This window comes from Haemorhous mexicanus, chromosome 1 (assembly GCF_027477595.1).
Source record: "Haemorhous mexicanus isolate bHaeMex1 chromosome 1, bHaeMex1.pri, whole genome shotgun sequence".
NCBI lineage: Eukaryota > Metazoa > Chordata > Aves > Passeriformes > Fringillidae > Haemorhous > Haemorhous mexicanus.
In genome coordinates, this window is record NC_082341.1 from 58,864,153 (window position 1) to 58,882,243 (window position 18,091).

Genomic DNA, 18,091 nt, shown 5'->3' on the forward strand with positions numbered 1-18,091 from the left:
TCACCCATCTTCTTCATAAACTGCTGCTATCCATTAGAGGGCAACATAAACACACCTCATTAAAGGCAACTGTAACAAAGAGAGAAAAATTAAAAGCTCAAACACAAGTAAGAATAATAACTATATAGATGGAAAGTATTTTCGATATGGGGATTTAAAAACTGGGTACAAGTAAACAATATGACATTCCTAAAAAAAGATGAGCAGTCATATGAACAGCTTACTGGAAAGTCAGATATACCATCAGAGACTTTTAAGGATGACTTAAAACATACCCACAGTGTAAGTAACCTCAATTTATTTGATTAATTCAAATGCACTTAATCTTGATAAAGAATTGAATCTGATTTCCTTTCTTACTTTCATTGAAGCCACTACTCAAACCCATAAATGCAATGAAAACAGAAGAGACACAGGAATGGGCCCAGTAACAACTGGGCAAACAACTCTCTCTCCTCATGCTGTCCTTTGCTTTTAGAATAACTTGGTAAACTACAGGTCATAAACATTCTTTCCTCACAAGTCTAACAGAGAAATTTCCCACTTCCTTAGTAATTAACATGGTTGTAAAACATGAAATCTGCTTTGGTTTTTTTTTTCTGAAAGATCAGAGACTGTCTACAGCCAGAAGCATGAAGTTGGCCAGGAAGTCATTATTCCTAAGGACACCAAAAAAAAAAAAGTTTTTTTCTTGTGTGCTCATCCATGAAACAAACACGTAATTTTGGAGTCAGCTACATATTTCTCTCCTTCCTCCTCACCTCAGCTTGAGGGATATCAGAAAAGACAAATGTCTTTCTTCCCTATCTCTTGCAGCTTAGAGAATGACCTGCCTTCCTAAGCCATTTAGCAATCAGACAGAAAATAACATGTGTTGGTCTATGTCCTGTGGTCAGCCCAGTTTTGTTCCTGCAGTGCTACCAACCAGCCTGAGTAATTAGAGAACTCTGTGTGGGACTCTGTGCTTGGGACTGCACACACTTAGGCACTGAACCACAAGCATCACATTCTCTGTTCTGTGGAACATGGCTCTGTTCAACATAACAGGGATAAACAATATTAAGAGTTGCATGTTTTTATCCTCCGAAGAATTCTTAACACAGTCTGAAGAGGAAAAGATACATAAAGCTCTTACAGTGTTAGACAAAGACTTCCTTGATGTGACAGGGATCATGGAGATTGAGTGCTCCCTCATGAAAGCAGACAGTATTGCTGCCTGCAGAAGCAGATCTAACAAATAACTATGCTTGGGAAATAAGAATAGAACAAAAGTACGTATCAGGAAAGGGGAGTCTTACAAAATCTGAGTGCTCCCTCATGAAAGCAGACAGTATTGCTGCCTGCAGAAGCAGATCTAACAAATAACTATGCTTGGGAAATAAGAATAGAACAAAAGTATGTATCAGGAAAGGGGAGTCTTACAAAATCTTTCTGTCATTTGGGAACTATGGCTTACTGAGATTTTGGTTGTGTTCCACACCTCAGCTCCTCAAGGAAAACTTAGTCAAAATAGCCCTCATATACTACACACAAATTAAATGACTCAACTACGTGAAAGTATCAAATACATGCAATTCCCACACTAAAAGAATAGAAATTCAAATCTGATCTTCTTAATTAAGAATTCAGAATCCAACAAGTTCATTAGTAAGAAAATAAGGCTCTAGATTAAATTTTTTTAAGCATTACTAGAATAAGGACATGTATACCAGACACACATCATTACAATTCAGGCAAATTTGAAAATATAATTCTTGCTGTTTAAATTATTTGCCTATATTATTATTCCTTGATTATGCCTTGAAATTGTAGCCCTAAACTTTCCAAATATCATGTTAATCTTTTTCTTATTAAAACATCCAATTATATTCACTAGTTCCCTGAAAAAGTTTGAGAAAAGCAGTAAGACATTGTAGCCAAAACACAACGTGGTAATAATTAGTAGGACAGTAAAGAAAAGGTGGCACTTTTTTTGTTAACTCCTGGGAAAATATAAAGAGCTTTCCACGTAGACTCTAAGGTCAGAAAGAGGGAAAAGTAATGATGCTTGCTTAGAACAATGTAAAATTATGTAAATTTAAAAAGCAGGTTAACCCATTATTGTAAATAAATATTTCTGAAGACAAACATGAATATACACAGCATCTTACCTGTACAGTAGGAACATCTGTAAATGCCTTAATAAAATCATCCTCATCCACAGCTCCAGCTCCTCCTTCTTTAGAGGAACCTAAATGAACATAAAATACTGTTAAACAGAATGTAACATATAACAAGGTTTTAAATCTCTTACAACCATCTTTCACCATACCTACTTTCAAACATTTAATATATCTTACAAAAATGCTGCATTTTTGTGTAGAATCTCAAGACCTTGAACTCTGACTTCACCATAAGAAAAAAAAAAATTACCTTTTTTATCCAAAATTAACAATTGCAAGTAATTTCCAATTTGACAAATTTAATGGTGTCATAATTTTTATTTTTGCGTCTAATTGGAAACATGTTTCATATAACAATCCCCCTAGCGACCTGCACCCTGACAACAAAAATGTTCTAAAATAAAGCCCCAAATTTCAAATTATTTACCAGAGCAAGAGCTATTCATCACTAAATGGAATTCCTCAGGATGAATTTTCATCTTAATATATGCGCCTTTAGCAATCAACCCTGAAAGCCTGGGTGTTGATTTTTGTCTTTTCCAGTATTCTCACATGAAGCTAAGAAGTGTGAGGTACATTTCTTAGTCTTAAGGTTACAAGAACTTCAACAACAAAAGACAAGACACAGTGAGGAGAATTTGCACTGGAGCAAAATCTGAACTTCAGTGACCTTGTCTGCAGACTACTCATGATGGAACTGCTCTCACATGACAGCCAAAGATGCCCAGCAGAAGGCCCAGGGAAGAATACTGACAGGTAACCACCTGCTGGTTTCACACTGGTATACTTTGCAAATTTCATTAACATCTTGTCTTAGAAGCAAAGACAACCCTAAGCAAGTAAACTATTTGAAAACAATGCCTGATTTTGCTTTCCTGAAAAAACTTAGGTTATCAAGAAAGCCCCCTTTTTTAAAGAAATGAACTCAAGTTTGCTATCAAATTAAAGAACAAGGTCATAAAATCCAGGCTACACTACAAGTTTAGAACTCTAAGCACAAGGTGAAGCTCGGCAGAATCCTTGAGTATCTTCAATAATTGCATCAGGAAGGTAATACGACAAAACATATTAACCACATGGAATCAGTCCAGTTGAACATTTCCTTTCTGAAAGGAAAAACATAATCTGTCATAGCAAATGAGTATTTGGGAACATGTGCCTCTTTCAGAGTGAGACCTACAAGATAGATGGCAGAATGTCCTCCCTGCCTGGCAGAATGAAATGGAGGCATCACACAAAGAAGACACATATTTCACTAACTAGAGAACAAATAAAAACCATAAAGAAAAAGCATTTAAGAGGCTGAATGGTCAACCAAGAACAAAAAGCTACAAATTCTTGATGAATCAAATTTTTGGTGGCTGTACTGTAAGAACCATGGTTTACAGTCCCTGACCTCTTAATTCTAATGAAGGAAATTATGTCTGCTGTGTTTGTATACATGTGCAGTTTGGAAGCACAAGGGTGCACTACTACTACAAATTTGGTGGCAACTTACTAGATCTCAACACTGCTGTGAAGAACAAGATCTCTCAGATACCTTTGTGGCTCATTAGGGTAAAACCACAGAATCTGGACACAGTACCTGCAGTATGATATAGGAACATCTAATAGATTTTGAGTGCCTTAGCTCAAGGATGCTGTAAAGAGATGCTGTACACAATACATTTCAATGTGTGTATCTCCAACACCATCTGTCACAATTGCCAGTGGCAGCCAGAAGAGAAAAAAGAAATTACAAGCACCTATTTCTTCTTCCAGAGAGTAAAGGGAACAAACCCTTCCATGAAGTTAATGAATATTTGACCAGCTAAAAAAAATGAAGAGGGAAAGATTCATTTACACTCATAACACACCCTTCTGCCACACAAACTTGGACAGCTCTTCAAAGGGAGAATACACTTGTCAGAGCAGAATTTTGTGGAGAGACACCTTGAAAGACATAATTTGGCCCAGAGGCACCACGTTAGAGTAGGTGGTACAAACAGCTTCTTAGATGCGCAGATCATAACCTCATCTGTTTGTCCATAAATACTCCAACACTTAAGGAAGTCTCATAGAAACAAAATAGAGTCAATATACAATACCTACTCATGAAAAGTAAATAGAAAAATAAGGTTATAAAAGATCTGTATTATTATTTGGTTACATAAATACACAAATACCTATGCTAACACAGGGAAAAAAGTACTTTGCATTCCCATCCTTTACTTATCTTTTTTTTTCTAGGGAATAAACTACAGAAACATTACAAATTGACACATATAGGCCATGAACACAAAAATACAGAAAAATGTTTGGGTTTCAAGTGTTTGTAGTTCACTGCTGTACACCATAAAGATTAAAAGAAGATAAAGTTGCCCTTGCTAAGTAAGTAAATGCTGTCACCTTCAGTCTACCCTAAAGTATCACTTTTAAAATTATGGAACAGCATGAGTTACATGACAGATATTTCTAGCACCTAAACATTATCTAGTAATGCATCCTGAGGATTAAGGAAAATCCTTTATCCAAAGAATAACAATTTTTTACTTCAAAAAGAGAAAGAAGAGGGACAGACTACTATTAAAATCCATCTGACATAGTCCAGACACAGAGAACTTTCCATCTTCCTGAGTTTCAACAACTAGCTCACAACTACAAACAAATTTTCTTTCTCCAAAAGTTGTTTTATTTCCTTGTTGACTGGTAAAAAAAAATAAAAAATTATATGGTTCAAAGTTATCTGTAAACCACATTTCACTCCTATTTCACTGATCCTTCTCCACAACTGCATGATGCCATATGCATACCAGAACAAAGTCTGAAGTAACTTCTCTTCATACAGTATAGAAGTCAAAAGTCCACACTGCTTAAAGAGGAAAAATACTGTTCAATTTTTCCCTTCCCCTTCCAATCTCTCTATAAGTATTTTTACCAATTCTGTTTACCAAGTCACTGTTTCTGTAGAGACAATCAAAAAATGAGAGAACTCCACCTGCTGTCTCCCAATTCAGGAGAAAGTATTTTACTGTGCTCACAAGATACATAACAGTCATACACATGCAGATGCCTTCAAGGGATCTCTCATGCTTTTGTAAGGCTTGACTCTCCTCCACAAAAGCAACACCAAAGCTTTACTAAATTCTCAATACAGACAGTGCTGCCTCCAGACCCCAAACTGATATATCTGACAAAGCATACATATAATCTGTTTTGTTGCTTACCTTCTCAGACCAAGCTTGTGATCACAATTTCTTATATGTCTCTCTAGTATTAATTCCTTCCACTGAACAGTGCATGTTCAAGGCTCCCCACGGAACACACAGTCCTTTGACCAAATAGGGACAGGTTCAGCTACTGCATTCCTAAAGGCAAGAACACTATAAACAATTCTAGGGGGCTTTAACCCCACTGCATTTTTAACATCTTTAAGTGCTCAGCACACAGCTAAAATTCAGAGCCTCATCAGCTGGGTAATTATATTACCCTGTCTTTGGACTTGAATCCAACCGAGCTTTTTTTTCAGCTGAGACCCAGAAGAAAAAATTCTCTCATGGAGAGGAATAAAAATACATGCAAGACATTTATCTACATTGTTTGTTAGTTTTCATTCCTAATCTTTACTTTTTCTTATCCTTCAAGCCTCTTAGTTAGACAGACTCTCAGAGAGCCCTGGAAGCCTCAGTTTGACTTGAGGAAGCGGGTGAGAATGTACCAAACATAAGAGACAGACTTGAAATGGAAGCATATCACAGCACCTAAAGCCCCTTTCAGTTTTACAGTGGAATGGTGGGGGTTTTGAGAGGTTTCTCTTTTTTGTGTGTATGTCTTCAAGTTTGTTTTGTTTTTTAAACTGAAGCACAATGAGTCTAGAAATGGAAGCAAAAAAAAAAAAAAATCCCTCACTTCTTGTAGACTGCTAAGAGAGATGACATTTTCATGAGTTAAACTTAAAGGTTTCTAACACTTTGCAAGGCCCTATGAGTCTTTTTTTGGAAGAAGGTTTATTCCAGTCATAAGGCTGAATTCAGCACTGAGAATAACTCAACACAAGAAAGGGTACTGCATGCAAGCAAGGGAATTACCCAGCCTTTTGTGAAATCAATTTTTTCACCCAGGAGTTAATTCCTGTGGTTGAGTTCTACTCCTCCTCAGACTAAAACACATGAAAAAATTCCAATATATCACAACTTTGAAATGTTCACTTGCTTGACTGCCCTGGTGCTTTCCCCAGTATTATCTACAAATCTGTACATCATGGGATGACAAAACAATATGGAAAAAGAAAGATGCTGAATGTGATTTTGGACTTGTATTCCTGTTTTGCAAAAGAGAACTGCTTATTCAAAGTATGCCTAACTGTTGAATAAAGTACTAAAGTGGTGGCTTAAAAGTACAAAAAAAATTGTTCCATTTGTATTTGGTAGTAGGCCTTTACCAATCAAATTAATTTTTTTCTACTTTCCTAAGTCTTTTGACAAAAATTTCAAACAAAAAATTTCCCTGTAAAAAAGGGAATTTTAGGGTATAGAAACTTAGGAGTAACAAATACTCTAAAACTGTTTCACTTATTGTTCCTAAATCCTTTCCTCAAAATGTTTCCCTAAAAAAATTTAATTACTTTCTGATACAACATGCATCACAATTTAACATTTCAGTAAACTCTGAAAGGGATACTATTTCTCAGATGTCTTTTACCGCTCAGAAATCTCAAACTGTAGGCAATAATTATCTTACTTAAGAACATACCTACAGTAAAATGATGGGGAGTACTTTTTTTTTTCTGAAAGACAATAAAATGTTATGCCTTTGTCTCAGCTAACTCAAAAGCTTAATTTCTTATCTATCAATCAGAGACTGAAGCAAAAGATGCGGTTAATTCTGGACTGAAAGGAAAAACTACTGCTACCCTTTTGGCTTTGTAGGTTAATCAACAATCAGCTGCAAATTAGGAACAGACAGCAGCTTCAGCTCTGCGTGGGATAAATGGCCAGGATAAGCTCAAGTACTTACTCAGCTTTTCATATAATAGGTTAACTGGCAACTCCCACTCACTCCTACTGACCTCTCTCATTCTAGCACTGGTACAGCTCAGCACTAAGTCACAAAGGGAGGGGCTAAACCAAGAATAAAATAAACTGGCCAAGACGAATAGTTTCACTGAGCAAGTTCCCTAGTCCGCCTCACTGTGAGGCCATACAAACACCAAGGCAGCACAATCCAGCAGCTGACTCAGGATACAAATGAGTTAGAGAAGACAGGGAAGGAAATTAGCCCAGGCAGCTTAAAAAAGTACAGCTGCTGAAAGTCTAAGTATAGGCTGAGGGGAATAGAGCAATACCTAAACAAAATGAACTCAAGGAAGGACAACTGCAGAAGCTACATGGCGAAATGGACAGCCTCTCTCACAAGACACAGAGGGGATCTAACTGCTGATACCAAACAAAGATTAACAAACAAACAAGCCAGTGCACACACACAAACTATAAATAATAGATCACAACAACCCTATCAATGACGAAGACACAAAACCTAATTGTTTCTTCAGCATGATACTTGCAATAATAACCACATTCTGTTCCCAGCCATAGTGGGCAGATGTTACAAAGGTCATATTTAATTCTTTGAATGTATATTCTGTTGTCTGTTAGTCTCTGTAACTGGGATTTTTCCTGAATCTTCCATAGCTCTCAGTCTTTGCAAAATCTCCTTGTTTATCCTTGGGTCAGGCCTTATTTACTTTTAAGGTGGTATCTGTTGGGGGCCAGGGAAGGAACTTCCAGTGCTTCATGATCTGAACCTCTGAGATGGCAAGGGTGACTTTTAAGGCAATGACTGTGATAGTACCCTCCTGTACAGACTGATCTCAATCTCAGTATCTCAGTAAGGACTCTCTTTATCTTTCCAGGTATCATAAGATTACAAAAATAGTCTAGAATTGCATCTTTCCATAAGTCTGGTTCTGTAAAACAGGAACCTAATGTTGAGAAAATTGGCTAGACACTGAGAAGTTTTGAAAATTCCCTTCAGGTTTTAAACTACCGAGTTATCTAAAGCTATCTGATGTACTGTGCATAGAGATCATGTATTAACAGATTCTAACATTCTAAACGTTCTTATTTCCATGTTTGAAAAACTGATCTGTGAACTTCAAGTGACAAACCTATATAAAACCTCCCATAAAACTAGCAAATAAGTATTCTTCAGCCTCAAGTATCTGTATGAAGCACAAAGAAGGTGTTCTTTCCTCTTCAGGTGAGTGACAGTCACTTAGTATATAGATGCTTTCAGCTTGCCTTAGGTTAGGAAAACATTTGAGAGCAACAAAGAAGCAGCAGTTGCTTGAGTAAAAACCACTTGGATTAACATTAGACAAGACTATTTTTTGAACAAGAACCATAGTTTCAGATAGTTATACTGGTAAATCCTACAAGGATGGATATAATTAGACCAACTTAGATAAAATTATGTTAGTTTAAGTAACTTGTACTGTCGACATCACTTACTGGCTTTGCTATACAAGCTAAGAAACAGATCATGCTGCTAATTGCCACAACTCTGCCAATAAAGCTTTGGGGAAGACCAAACTATGAAGAGCTGCAGAGATCCTAGCTTAGACAGAAGTTTTCATCAACTGAATTTCAGCTGCCTTATGTTCTTTTCCCGAGAGAACAGCAACTGCATCTGCAAACAAGTAACTCCCCATTCTCTAAAACCTCTCTGTTATAAACTTTTGCAAGCACATACCTCGTCTACCAGAGAAACAAATAGAACTTCATTGGGAGATTAACTTACTGGGTTGCTCAACACATTTGTTTTATGGTAGTTATTACCTGCATATAGGGAAATAGGAGAGTGAGAGAACAGCAAAAGGAACCTGCAACAGTTCCACGGGCCACTGCAGTTCATGATTGAGTAACTTAGCCTAAAATGCCTCTGACTGAAGCTGAACTGCCTTTGACAAAGACACCCAGGCAAACAACTCGTATCAGCAAACCCATTCAGTTGTTCCAACACAAGCCACCAGAGTTTTTGAAATGAATTTCAGAAAAATGTTTTTAAATCATCAGATACAATACTAAACCCAAATGAACCTTTTTCTCCACACCCCCAGCATCTCCACTGGCAAAACCTTTCTGTTGTTTTTAACCAGCTTAGAAAACAATTCATGTGACTAAGCAGAACAGAAAAGCATTCACTAGAAAGCCCACTTTAAGGAAACTGACAGATGAATTCTGTCATGTTCAGCCCCAGTGACTGACATTCACTCTGTACTGACTTGTCCACCGCACTTCCTCCAATGCCAGAAGTCATCATCCCTGAGGCACCCAGAAAGTCATTCAAACTGGAACAGCAGTATAAACTGAACAAAACAGCAAAGTATCTTGAAATACCTTTACAATACCTTGTATTCCTTACTTTATCTGCCTATGTTAGAAATTTGGCAGACACAGTTAAGAACTTCCCAAAACAGCCCACCTGTACTGTGCCTGTTCCATGGAAACATTCCTCCTACATGCCAGAGACATTGCTCATGAACACAAGTTTCTACCCAACAAATGAGTGCGCTGTCTCTGAGGGCTGAGATGCTAAGCAGAACTCTCCATACAATTATACACCCCATGAGAGAACAGGAACACGAGGGACAAGCAGAAATTAGGAGTGACCTGCACTTACAAGGAAGAAAGTGGTGCCAGATTTTCAACTATTAGGATAGCACATCTCAAGCCTTGAGGTGTGACTTGTTAATCAGGCACAAATACAGGACTCCTGTACTAAGAGGAAGCACAAAATAATTCTTAGGTGGACTGAAGATGACAGCACCAGCATGCACACAGTAAAATTCGAAGCTGCTCTTGAGTGCGCCAATTCCTTTGGAATTATGTATTGAATATAACATGCTTCAAAGAAACTTAGTCAGTAATGTCTGAAGCTGATTCTTAACACTGAATGCATAGTTTCAACAAGCTTAGCCTCAATTGCTTTGTACACAGATTCACAGGTATAAAGGATTAATAATACTAGCTCTTCACAGATATGCTGTGTTGATCAATTCAATTAATAAACATTTACCAAGCACACAGTAAATAAGAATATTACAAAACAAGGAAAATAACAGTGCTATAATTAGCACAAAGTTTAGACAGCACACATTAGGTAAGACCAAAGCTGGATGTGGAAGAAGACAAGCAGTGACACGAGCAGTGAGAACAGAGATGTCTGACTTTTTAGGCTTCTCTCAAATTGATTAATGTTGGTTTCTACTCAACTGGAAGCTCATGCAGTCTTCTTTCAACTCATGCACAGTGTTCATGCTCCCATGGTAATCTTTCAAAGCACTCATGTATTTCTTTTCTCTACTGGCACTCATTTTTCATAAATAATTAAAAGGACATACATTTGTGACCCTGGCCCATTTGTTCAGTTTCAACAGGTGAATTTGGAAGTTATGCTAATTTTATGGATATGATAACATTAGTCTTATTTTCAGTTTTTAATGTAACTTCCTAATAACCTATTTACATTTTACTTTAATTTGATCCTAGTTTTTTTGAATGGGGAAAACTGCACAAATTATTTTACATTACAGAAATTACTGAGAACAAGCAGGAACACAAACAATTGATTTGTACCATCTGTAATTCTGATGCCAAAACAGAATGATTTGAGACACTGTGACGTAATAGTTTCAGTAATACAGAATTTTCATTACTGTTCTAAGTGCCTATTTGTGTACCCTATTCTGGAACAATTTAAACAGACACATTATTAACAACAATTCACACCACCTATCACCACAAACTACACAATTACCATTTTCACATGCTCTAGATAATACATTTTCATCTTCTAGAAGTTCACTAGGGCAAGACAGAAGATGAAGGTAACTTGACTGTGAAGTGTTGTTTTTTCTCTTATACTGTAAAAACAATTTAATTTATACGTTCCAAAAAATAATTTCCAACACTGGTGCAAATACTTCCATTACAAAAATAATTTCCATTCCCTGCTTTTCTGTTTGAAAGCATATACCATTGTCAAAAGAAATGAAACAGGTTTCTTAAGACTCCTCTCCCACACACCAACACACCACCCTATGAAGAGGAATCACACCTGCTACTCCACAAAGCAGCAATGCAGGAACATTTTGGAATGGTTGTCTTTGCTTATTCTTCAACAGAGTCAAAGTCCATAAGGACTCCAAGTGGCAGGGCCAGCTGATTTTAGTCCATCTTCCTCCTCCCTCCTTCCTCTTTTTTCTTCTAGATTAACCCACATGAAAATATAAGCAAATTGCTTCCCCTTCCTATTGCTTCAAATAATCATTACTCAGTGTCAGCAGCTAAACAAGGGCTGGGTCGTCTTCCTTATTCTCATCACTGTCTGGTACAACCATGATTGCCAGTCTGGGACCAGAACCCCGGGCAGAGATGTCACAAGGCTGCATCTTGTGGTGTGTTTTTATCTCCAGACCTCTTCATTTGTGCTCCACTGGTACTCTCTCTCTATTTTATCCATTTACAAGCTGACTTCCAAACTATGAGCCTTTTGAGAAAAGATTGTCTGATATAATATCATGCTTATACCAACATAATGAATCTTACAATTTAACTGAAACTTCTAGAAATTTAGTGAAAAACAGGGTAGTATGAACTATCACTTGGGTAACACAGAAAACAGAGAGGCTAATGAACAGTGTTATGGACACATATTTTCTGAAAGTATATGTATAGGGGTGTGTATATATATATATATATATATATATATATATATATATATATATATTCATAATTTACCATGTTTGTTTGTTTTCATTCAGATTCTTTACTAAGGTGGATTTTTCAATGCCCCTGCTGAAGCAAGCTGCAAAGGAAGGTATTTGCCACAGCAACAGAAACTCCAGTGATTGCACAACCATTTACAATGGTCCAAGGAGAACAGGACTGATCATATGGAAGGGATCCCTAACCTCAAGTACCATTCAGGAGAATAAAAAACAACAAAATCCAGTAACTCTCAGAGAACACAGAAAGTCCTCCTACCTCCCTGAACTCTGTATAAGGTTAAAATAGCTTCAGTTCATGACCGTAAGATTGCAACCCAGCAATTCTGTAGGCAAGGATCTCATGGGATGGAAGTTAATTGACATTAACTGTGGGGAAGAGGAAGCAAACAGTCATTTTGTAACAAATTCTCTGATTCAGACTCTGATACCCAAGGCTAGTCTCTAAGGGTGCTCAGAATGACAAAAAGACTTTTTAGCTGGGATGTTGAAGAAAAATCCTTGAATTTCACTGCCACCTGGAAATCAAATAGGAAACAAAGTGCCACAGAATGTCAGGAGTGCTTTGCTGACTAATATTACCTCAGAGCAGCTTTACATCATACAAACGGTCAGGGCAGAACAAGGAAAACCAAAAAAGCCTAGTTTATTTTACACAACAAATAGAGCACTTTGGAAATCACTTAATGAGGGCTAACAAGAGTAACAGAGTAGACATTCATGGACTTCAGAACTCAAAATTTAAAAAAAAACCTTGTGGGCATTGATTATTATGAATTCTTTTGGTTTTTGTACAAGTGAACATAGAACTCTCTTGAGTCTGGAGACAATCGATACAGTGAGCATGAGTTCTTGTTTCAAGTCCATTCACTAACCTTTTGTATTTACAGTTCCACAATTACTGAAGCCCTTCTAACACAAATGTTTCCTAACTACAGCACCTAGCTCTAATGAGGTTAACTTCAACTGGCTGAGATTTCACCTATCTTTCAGTCTCACACTTGTTTTATGCAGGTCCTTTTTATTTAAATTTCATCCTACTAAAGCCTCTAAAGGCTTCAGACTGTCTCCTGCAAGGAAATCAAGACAAAAAAGCAAATAAGCACCATTTTAATATTTTTCAACAAAGACCTGTATGTCTTATTGAGAAGGGGGAAAAACCATAATGACAGATACAAAAACTGAACTTTAATTTTCCTAAAGCTGGGAACAGCTTTCTACAGCTCCTTCATGTATGATGTTACTATAGTGCTCACAGCCTTCTATTGCCAAACTGTTCACCTGGTTCAACCAGGTTTTCCTTTTCTACAGACACATTAGATACATTAAAAATTGTAACAATGTTGTCAGTATAAAACAATAACCAATACATACTATTGCCAGCCCACCAATGTAATAGATTAAAAAAAAAAAAACAATGAACAGAGATAAAAATACACCATACATCAAGCATTTCTTCCAAAGGCCACATGGCTCTCTTTAAGAATCACCATTTCTACATTTAATCCATTTTTAAGACTACTGACCTAAAATGACATTTTGGGAAAAGAGAGGATGCCAGACATCTTGTTAAGGCAGCCTGAGGTTTCCTACTAACACTTAGCTTATATAAAACTTCCAAATGGTATACAAGTAGGCAATTCCCTAGAAGACTTGGAACAGGACTTTCAAATTTGCAAGAGACCTTGCCAAAGACCTATGAGAGATCTTGAACAGCACAGGGAGAGGAATATAGCTCATTTGGCTGACATGAACTCAAGCCCTTTTCTACTGTAAATTATGGTGTCCCTTATGATTAAAAAGCTGCTTGAGCCATACTGCCAAGAAAAAGCCCCTGAGAATCAAATTTCTTCAAGGGCAGAACACAGAGTGCACATCCTCAGTAATAAGAAGGCTTTAGAGCAAAGAGGTATTTTCAAGAGGCTCTACAACCTGAATGAGGAGCCGAGAGCAAGTGTATCAGGACTAAGTAGATCAGCTGTGTGCTTGCTGGCAAAGGTCTAACTTGGCAAAGTGTATCGACCACGGAATAAGAAATATGCCAAACAAAGCACTGTCCCATTAAGTGGAAGACCCATCACTTCTCATTCATCACTAACAAGAAGATCAGTGTCTGAATATCTACAAGCAGAAAAGTCAGAGGAGAAACAGCCTGCTGGATTCTTTACTCCCAGGGCAGGAAACCACTGTGGCTGCCTGATCTGGTACTTTTTTGGCAAGCTGTCTTCAGCAGGCTTGATCATGCCTGTCAGCAAATCCACAAGTTCTAAAAACCTTCCCATCTCGACTGCCAATAGGAAAATGTCTGGCACAGTCATTCCCAGCACAAAGAGAGAGAATTCCAGGCTGAATAGGACACTGCTATTGCTCATATAAGACCTGTTTTACCTGCCTTCCTGGACCATGATGTTGCACTTCCAGTGCCACCAAAGTACATTTTCTACATTAAAAGGAAAATGCGCAAAACAGTGAGAAATTCTTTTTTTTAATATCAGACGTGTCCTTTCACTTGAATAGCATATCTGGGCAGTGGTGGAATTACCCATTTCTTCCTTAAGAACCATCTCCATGACATATATAATGAAAAGCTAAGCACACAGGCATCTGAGGTATAATTCAGCAGGTGTCAGCAGGTAAGAAAGCTAGAGGCATGGCTAGGGAGTTCAATTTTCTTAGCCTCAAGACAGGATAGCCTCAAACCCTTTCTGGACCCAGGGAAAAAAACTGTACTTTGCCACCTACAACTCATAGGAAAATACACCTTTGTCAAGCAACATTCTATGAAAAGGATCTTAGGGATCCTTTAAAATATAAAAGGCAGTTTAAATGAATGGAAGTTGCAGTAATCTCAGCCTTTGCTCAACACAATTTCTATCTGCACTAAATTCTGCCTGGTCACAAAAGGCTGAAGAGGAGAAACTGCAGTAAAAACTTGCTTCAACTGCAGGTCACTTACATGACTTTGGAGATTTTTGTGGAAGGGAAATAAAAAGCAACACAGTTAAAGGAGCTGCTCCTAGTTTTCCCTCCAAGGCTGAATTGCAACTTCTAAATATGGATTAATGGATATTTGAGAGTCAGAGAAAAGGGACAAGCAGGACCAACAGGTGGCAGAAGCACGAGGTGAGCAGTGAAAGCCTGAAATACCCATCCAGTGTTATGAGGAAAAGGCGAGAAATGGCACGCCTACTGACTAGGAGTGCAGTGGTGAGCACAAGGATTTGGGACTGTAGGATACAGCAGATTCTTACTACATCAGCAAGAGCAAAAAACTTCCAGAACTATAAATGTACTCCATGGCGATGGCAATTTTGAGGCTGGAGAAAAATCTCGGGTGTCTTTTAGGCACCTGTGAAGTAGATCCTATACAAACTGGATGCGAAAGGGCATCAAGGTTTTGTTGTAGTGATAAAGATCCAGGAAGTCTCTAGGATAAACAGAATAGGATGCCCTAACTGGGCTCTCCAAATACCATGGTTCTCTGTGGAATAAAGCTTTCTAAAACCAGCATTTTGTCCCATCATGACAGTGTGCCTCTAGACACTTCTCCTACTCTTGTACTCTTCTAGCAGTCATTTCTGACCACTGTCAGATGGGACAGTGGGCTGCCCAGGCCTCTTGTCTGACCTAGTGTCATTGTTCATATGAAGATTATTACAGGAAACTCCTCACTTCTGGAAGAGACTATGACATTATCGTTAAAGAAATACATTTGGCAACTACACTAATGTTCTTGATTAGGCCAGGAGATGCACAGGATTTGTAAATGCTGTATTAAAATTCTGACTACAGACACCCTACAGAATGAAAAAAGAAGGGAAATAGATGGGTATGTAAACACACCCCAATATTTTCCTCAGTTGAAAGGAGATGGTACAAAGCAAGGAATGACCAAAGTACTCTGGTTTTGGCATGCTTAATTTTAATTTCTTTAAAGTTTGGCAATATAGGAAAAAAAGAATAAACAGTGTACTAATTTTTGGGGTTTTATTCTGCTTTACTACTGTATTTTCAGATAAACTGAAAAATCAGTGAGTGGTTATTCTGTTCTTATCTCCCTTCACCTTGTTTCTCCATGTTTTCACTGCAGAGCATGTAAAGTGAAAGCTTACATGTAAAAAAAAACCATTAAAACCCATCTATATTTAGTAAAATATTATTAAAAGCCCATACTGAAATAAAGACAAATCCTAAGCATTCAGTTCTGGTACTATGTACATGAGTCTTGCATGCAAAAAACACCATGCTTCAGGTTAAAGAGATTACATTATAATTAGTTATTGGTTTATATTTACTCATTTATAACACTTGCTATGTGCAATAATAACAACAATAATAAATATCAATGAGATAATTTCCTTTATGGAGTCTTCTAGGTAGTATTTTCTGATACTATTCTTATATATGTTCCTATCAACTCTCAGTTACACTATGACAGTGTTGATACAGCCCTAAGGAAATCTTTTCAAATTATTAGGAATTCTTAAGACCACTATTGAAAACCAATAAATTTTCAAAACATCAGCTGTATCTTAATAATGTGAAAATACTTAAAGCAGCTTATTTGCCATGCATATTTTCTTTCAAATTTTCTATTTGCTTTGCAGATGACATATGAGATTACATGAATAGGAACACAGAAAAATAACTCTTACAAAAACCCCTTACTAAAACCCCCTCACTTATTCATAAAAACCCTGTACCTGAAAGTATGGTGTATTTCCACAGAATTATGTATTTTTTTTTAATGTGTACATGAACCATCCAAAAAGCAGCCACTTCTTTAACAGTAAACAGTTGCTTTTGTTAGACTACCCCCGCCCTAAAAAAATGCGGATTTCCCTGTTCTAAGATCATAATTACTAAGCATTCCTCATACACATCTTTAAAGCTACACCGTGAAAAAAAATCCTGCCAAGGGTTTTGGCCCTCATTTTTTATCTTTCACAACCAATCTCACAATACTGACAGTTAAAAGAATAATAATAAAAGTCATCCAGATGTAACATACACCTCTGATGAGGGCTCTGGGTGATGGCTAATCCTTTCTAGCCATGTGAAGCAGTGCATTCCTACAGTAAAGATTTAATCTACACAGACCTTATCCAGAATTTTACATATATATATATATATATATATACACACACACACACACACACACAATAAGTGCAGTGTGGATTCCAGCAGAGACACCTATATATATATATAAAAATATATATGCATATATATATGTATATTTTTCCTTTCAGCAATATAAATGCTATCTCCAGACATTAATTTTATTTATAATATGAGAGACCTGTATAAGCTCAGTGTAGACTCACAAAAACAGACATGCACACACCTTTACAGATGAATAATTACATAAAACAGGGTCCCTTACTGTTCTCGGCTCTGCAAAAATACTGCAGTCATGAATTAAACATCACCTTCCAAAGTTCTGTTTTGTGCCTCTCTGGCAAGGTTTCTGGGAACAGTGATTAGAATCTGAATAGCTTTACATTACCTCCAACCTTAGGCCCACCAGCTGATCCTGGCTTTCTTGCACTGTTTGGAGGATTTCCTGGCTTTTTAGGTGCCGGAACCTTGAAGGCTGAAGCAGCTGATGATGGCCTATTTCCATCCACTGACTCTTCATCATCAAAGCTTTTGTCTAGAAAAAGAAATGTTAAATAAAAATAGAGCTATTAGAATGGGTGTATTTTCATTTCCTAACAAACTATTTTCCTTCACATTTCACAGAAATTCACAAAATGCATAAATAAAAACAAGTATTTATAAGTTTGTCCTGTCTCTGATCTAGGAATAAAATGACAATGGGAGATAAACAGCATTTTCCACATTTCACGTTCTTATAAAATATAATTTTAGCTTCATAATTAACACAGTAGAACTGAACATAAAAAAATGAATCCTACACATCCACTCCCACAAAGGAAAAATATCTTTGCACAGACTGCATTTTTTAAATAATTTCTTAATATTTTCCCAAAAGGAAAGCCCTTAATATAATTTTTATCATTCCAGTCTACTGAAGAAAAATGCTTCTCCTTTTCCTTCTTTCACTCATGCATGCATTTTCTGCTACACATCCTCCCACAATGTGTCTAACTAGCACTCCCTGTCTCCTTCCTTCCACCCAGATTTTTCAACTTACAATCAC

At 37.1% G+C, this 18,091-nt stretch overlaps 1 protein-coding gene across 13 annotated transcripts in view; it reads right to left on the reverse strand.

The window, feature by feature from the left end:
- CLASP2 (cytoplasmic linker associated protein 2) overlaps nt 1-18,091 on the reverse strand; it is a 147,602-nt gene that overhangs the window by 72,185 nt on the left and 57,326 nt on the right. For all 13 annotated transcript variants that reach the window (XM_059850525.1, XM_059850502.1, XM_059850469.1 and 10 more), the window contains 2 exons: nt 17,435-17,581; nt 2,151-2,230 (listed from right to left, as the gene is read on the reverse strand). In XM_059850525.1, the coding sequence (XP_059706508.1) occupies nt 2,151-2,230; nt 17,435-17,581 (227 nt within the window). The remainder of the gene's footprint in view (nt 1-2,150; nt 2,231-17,434; nt 17,582-18,091) is intronic.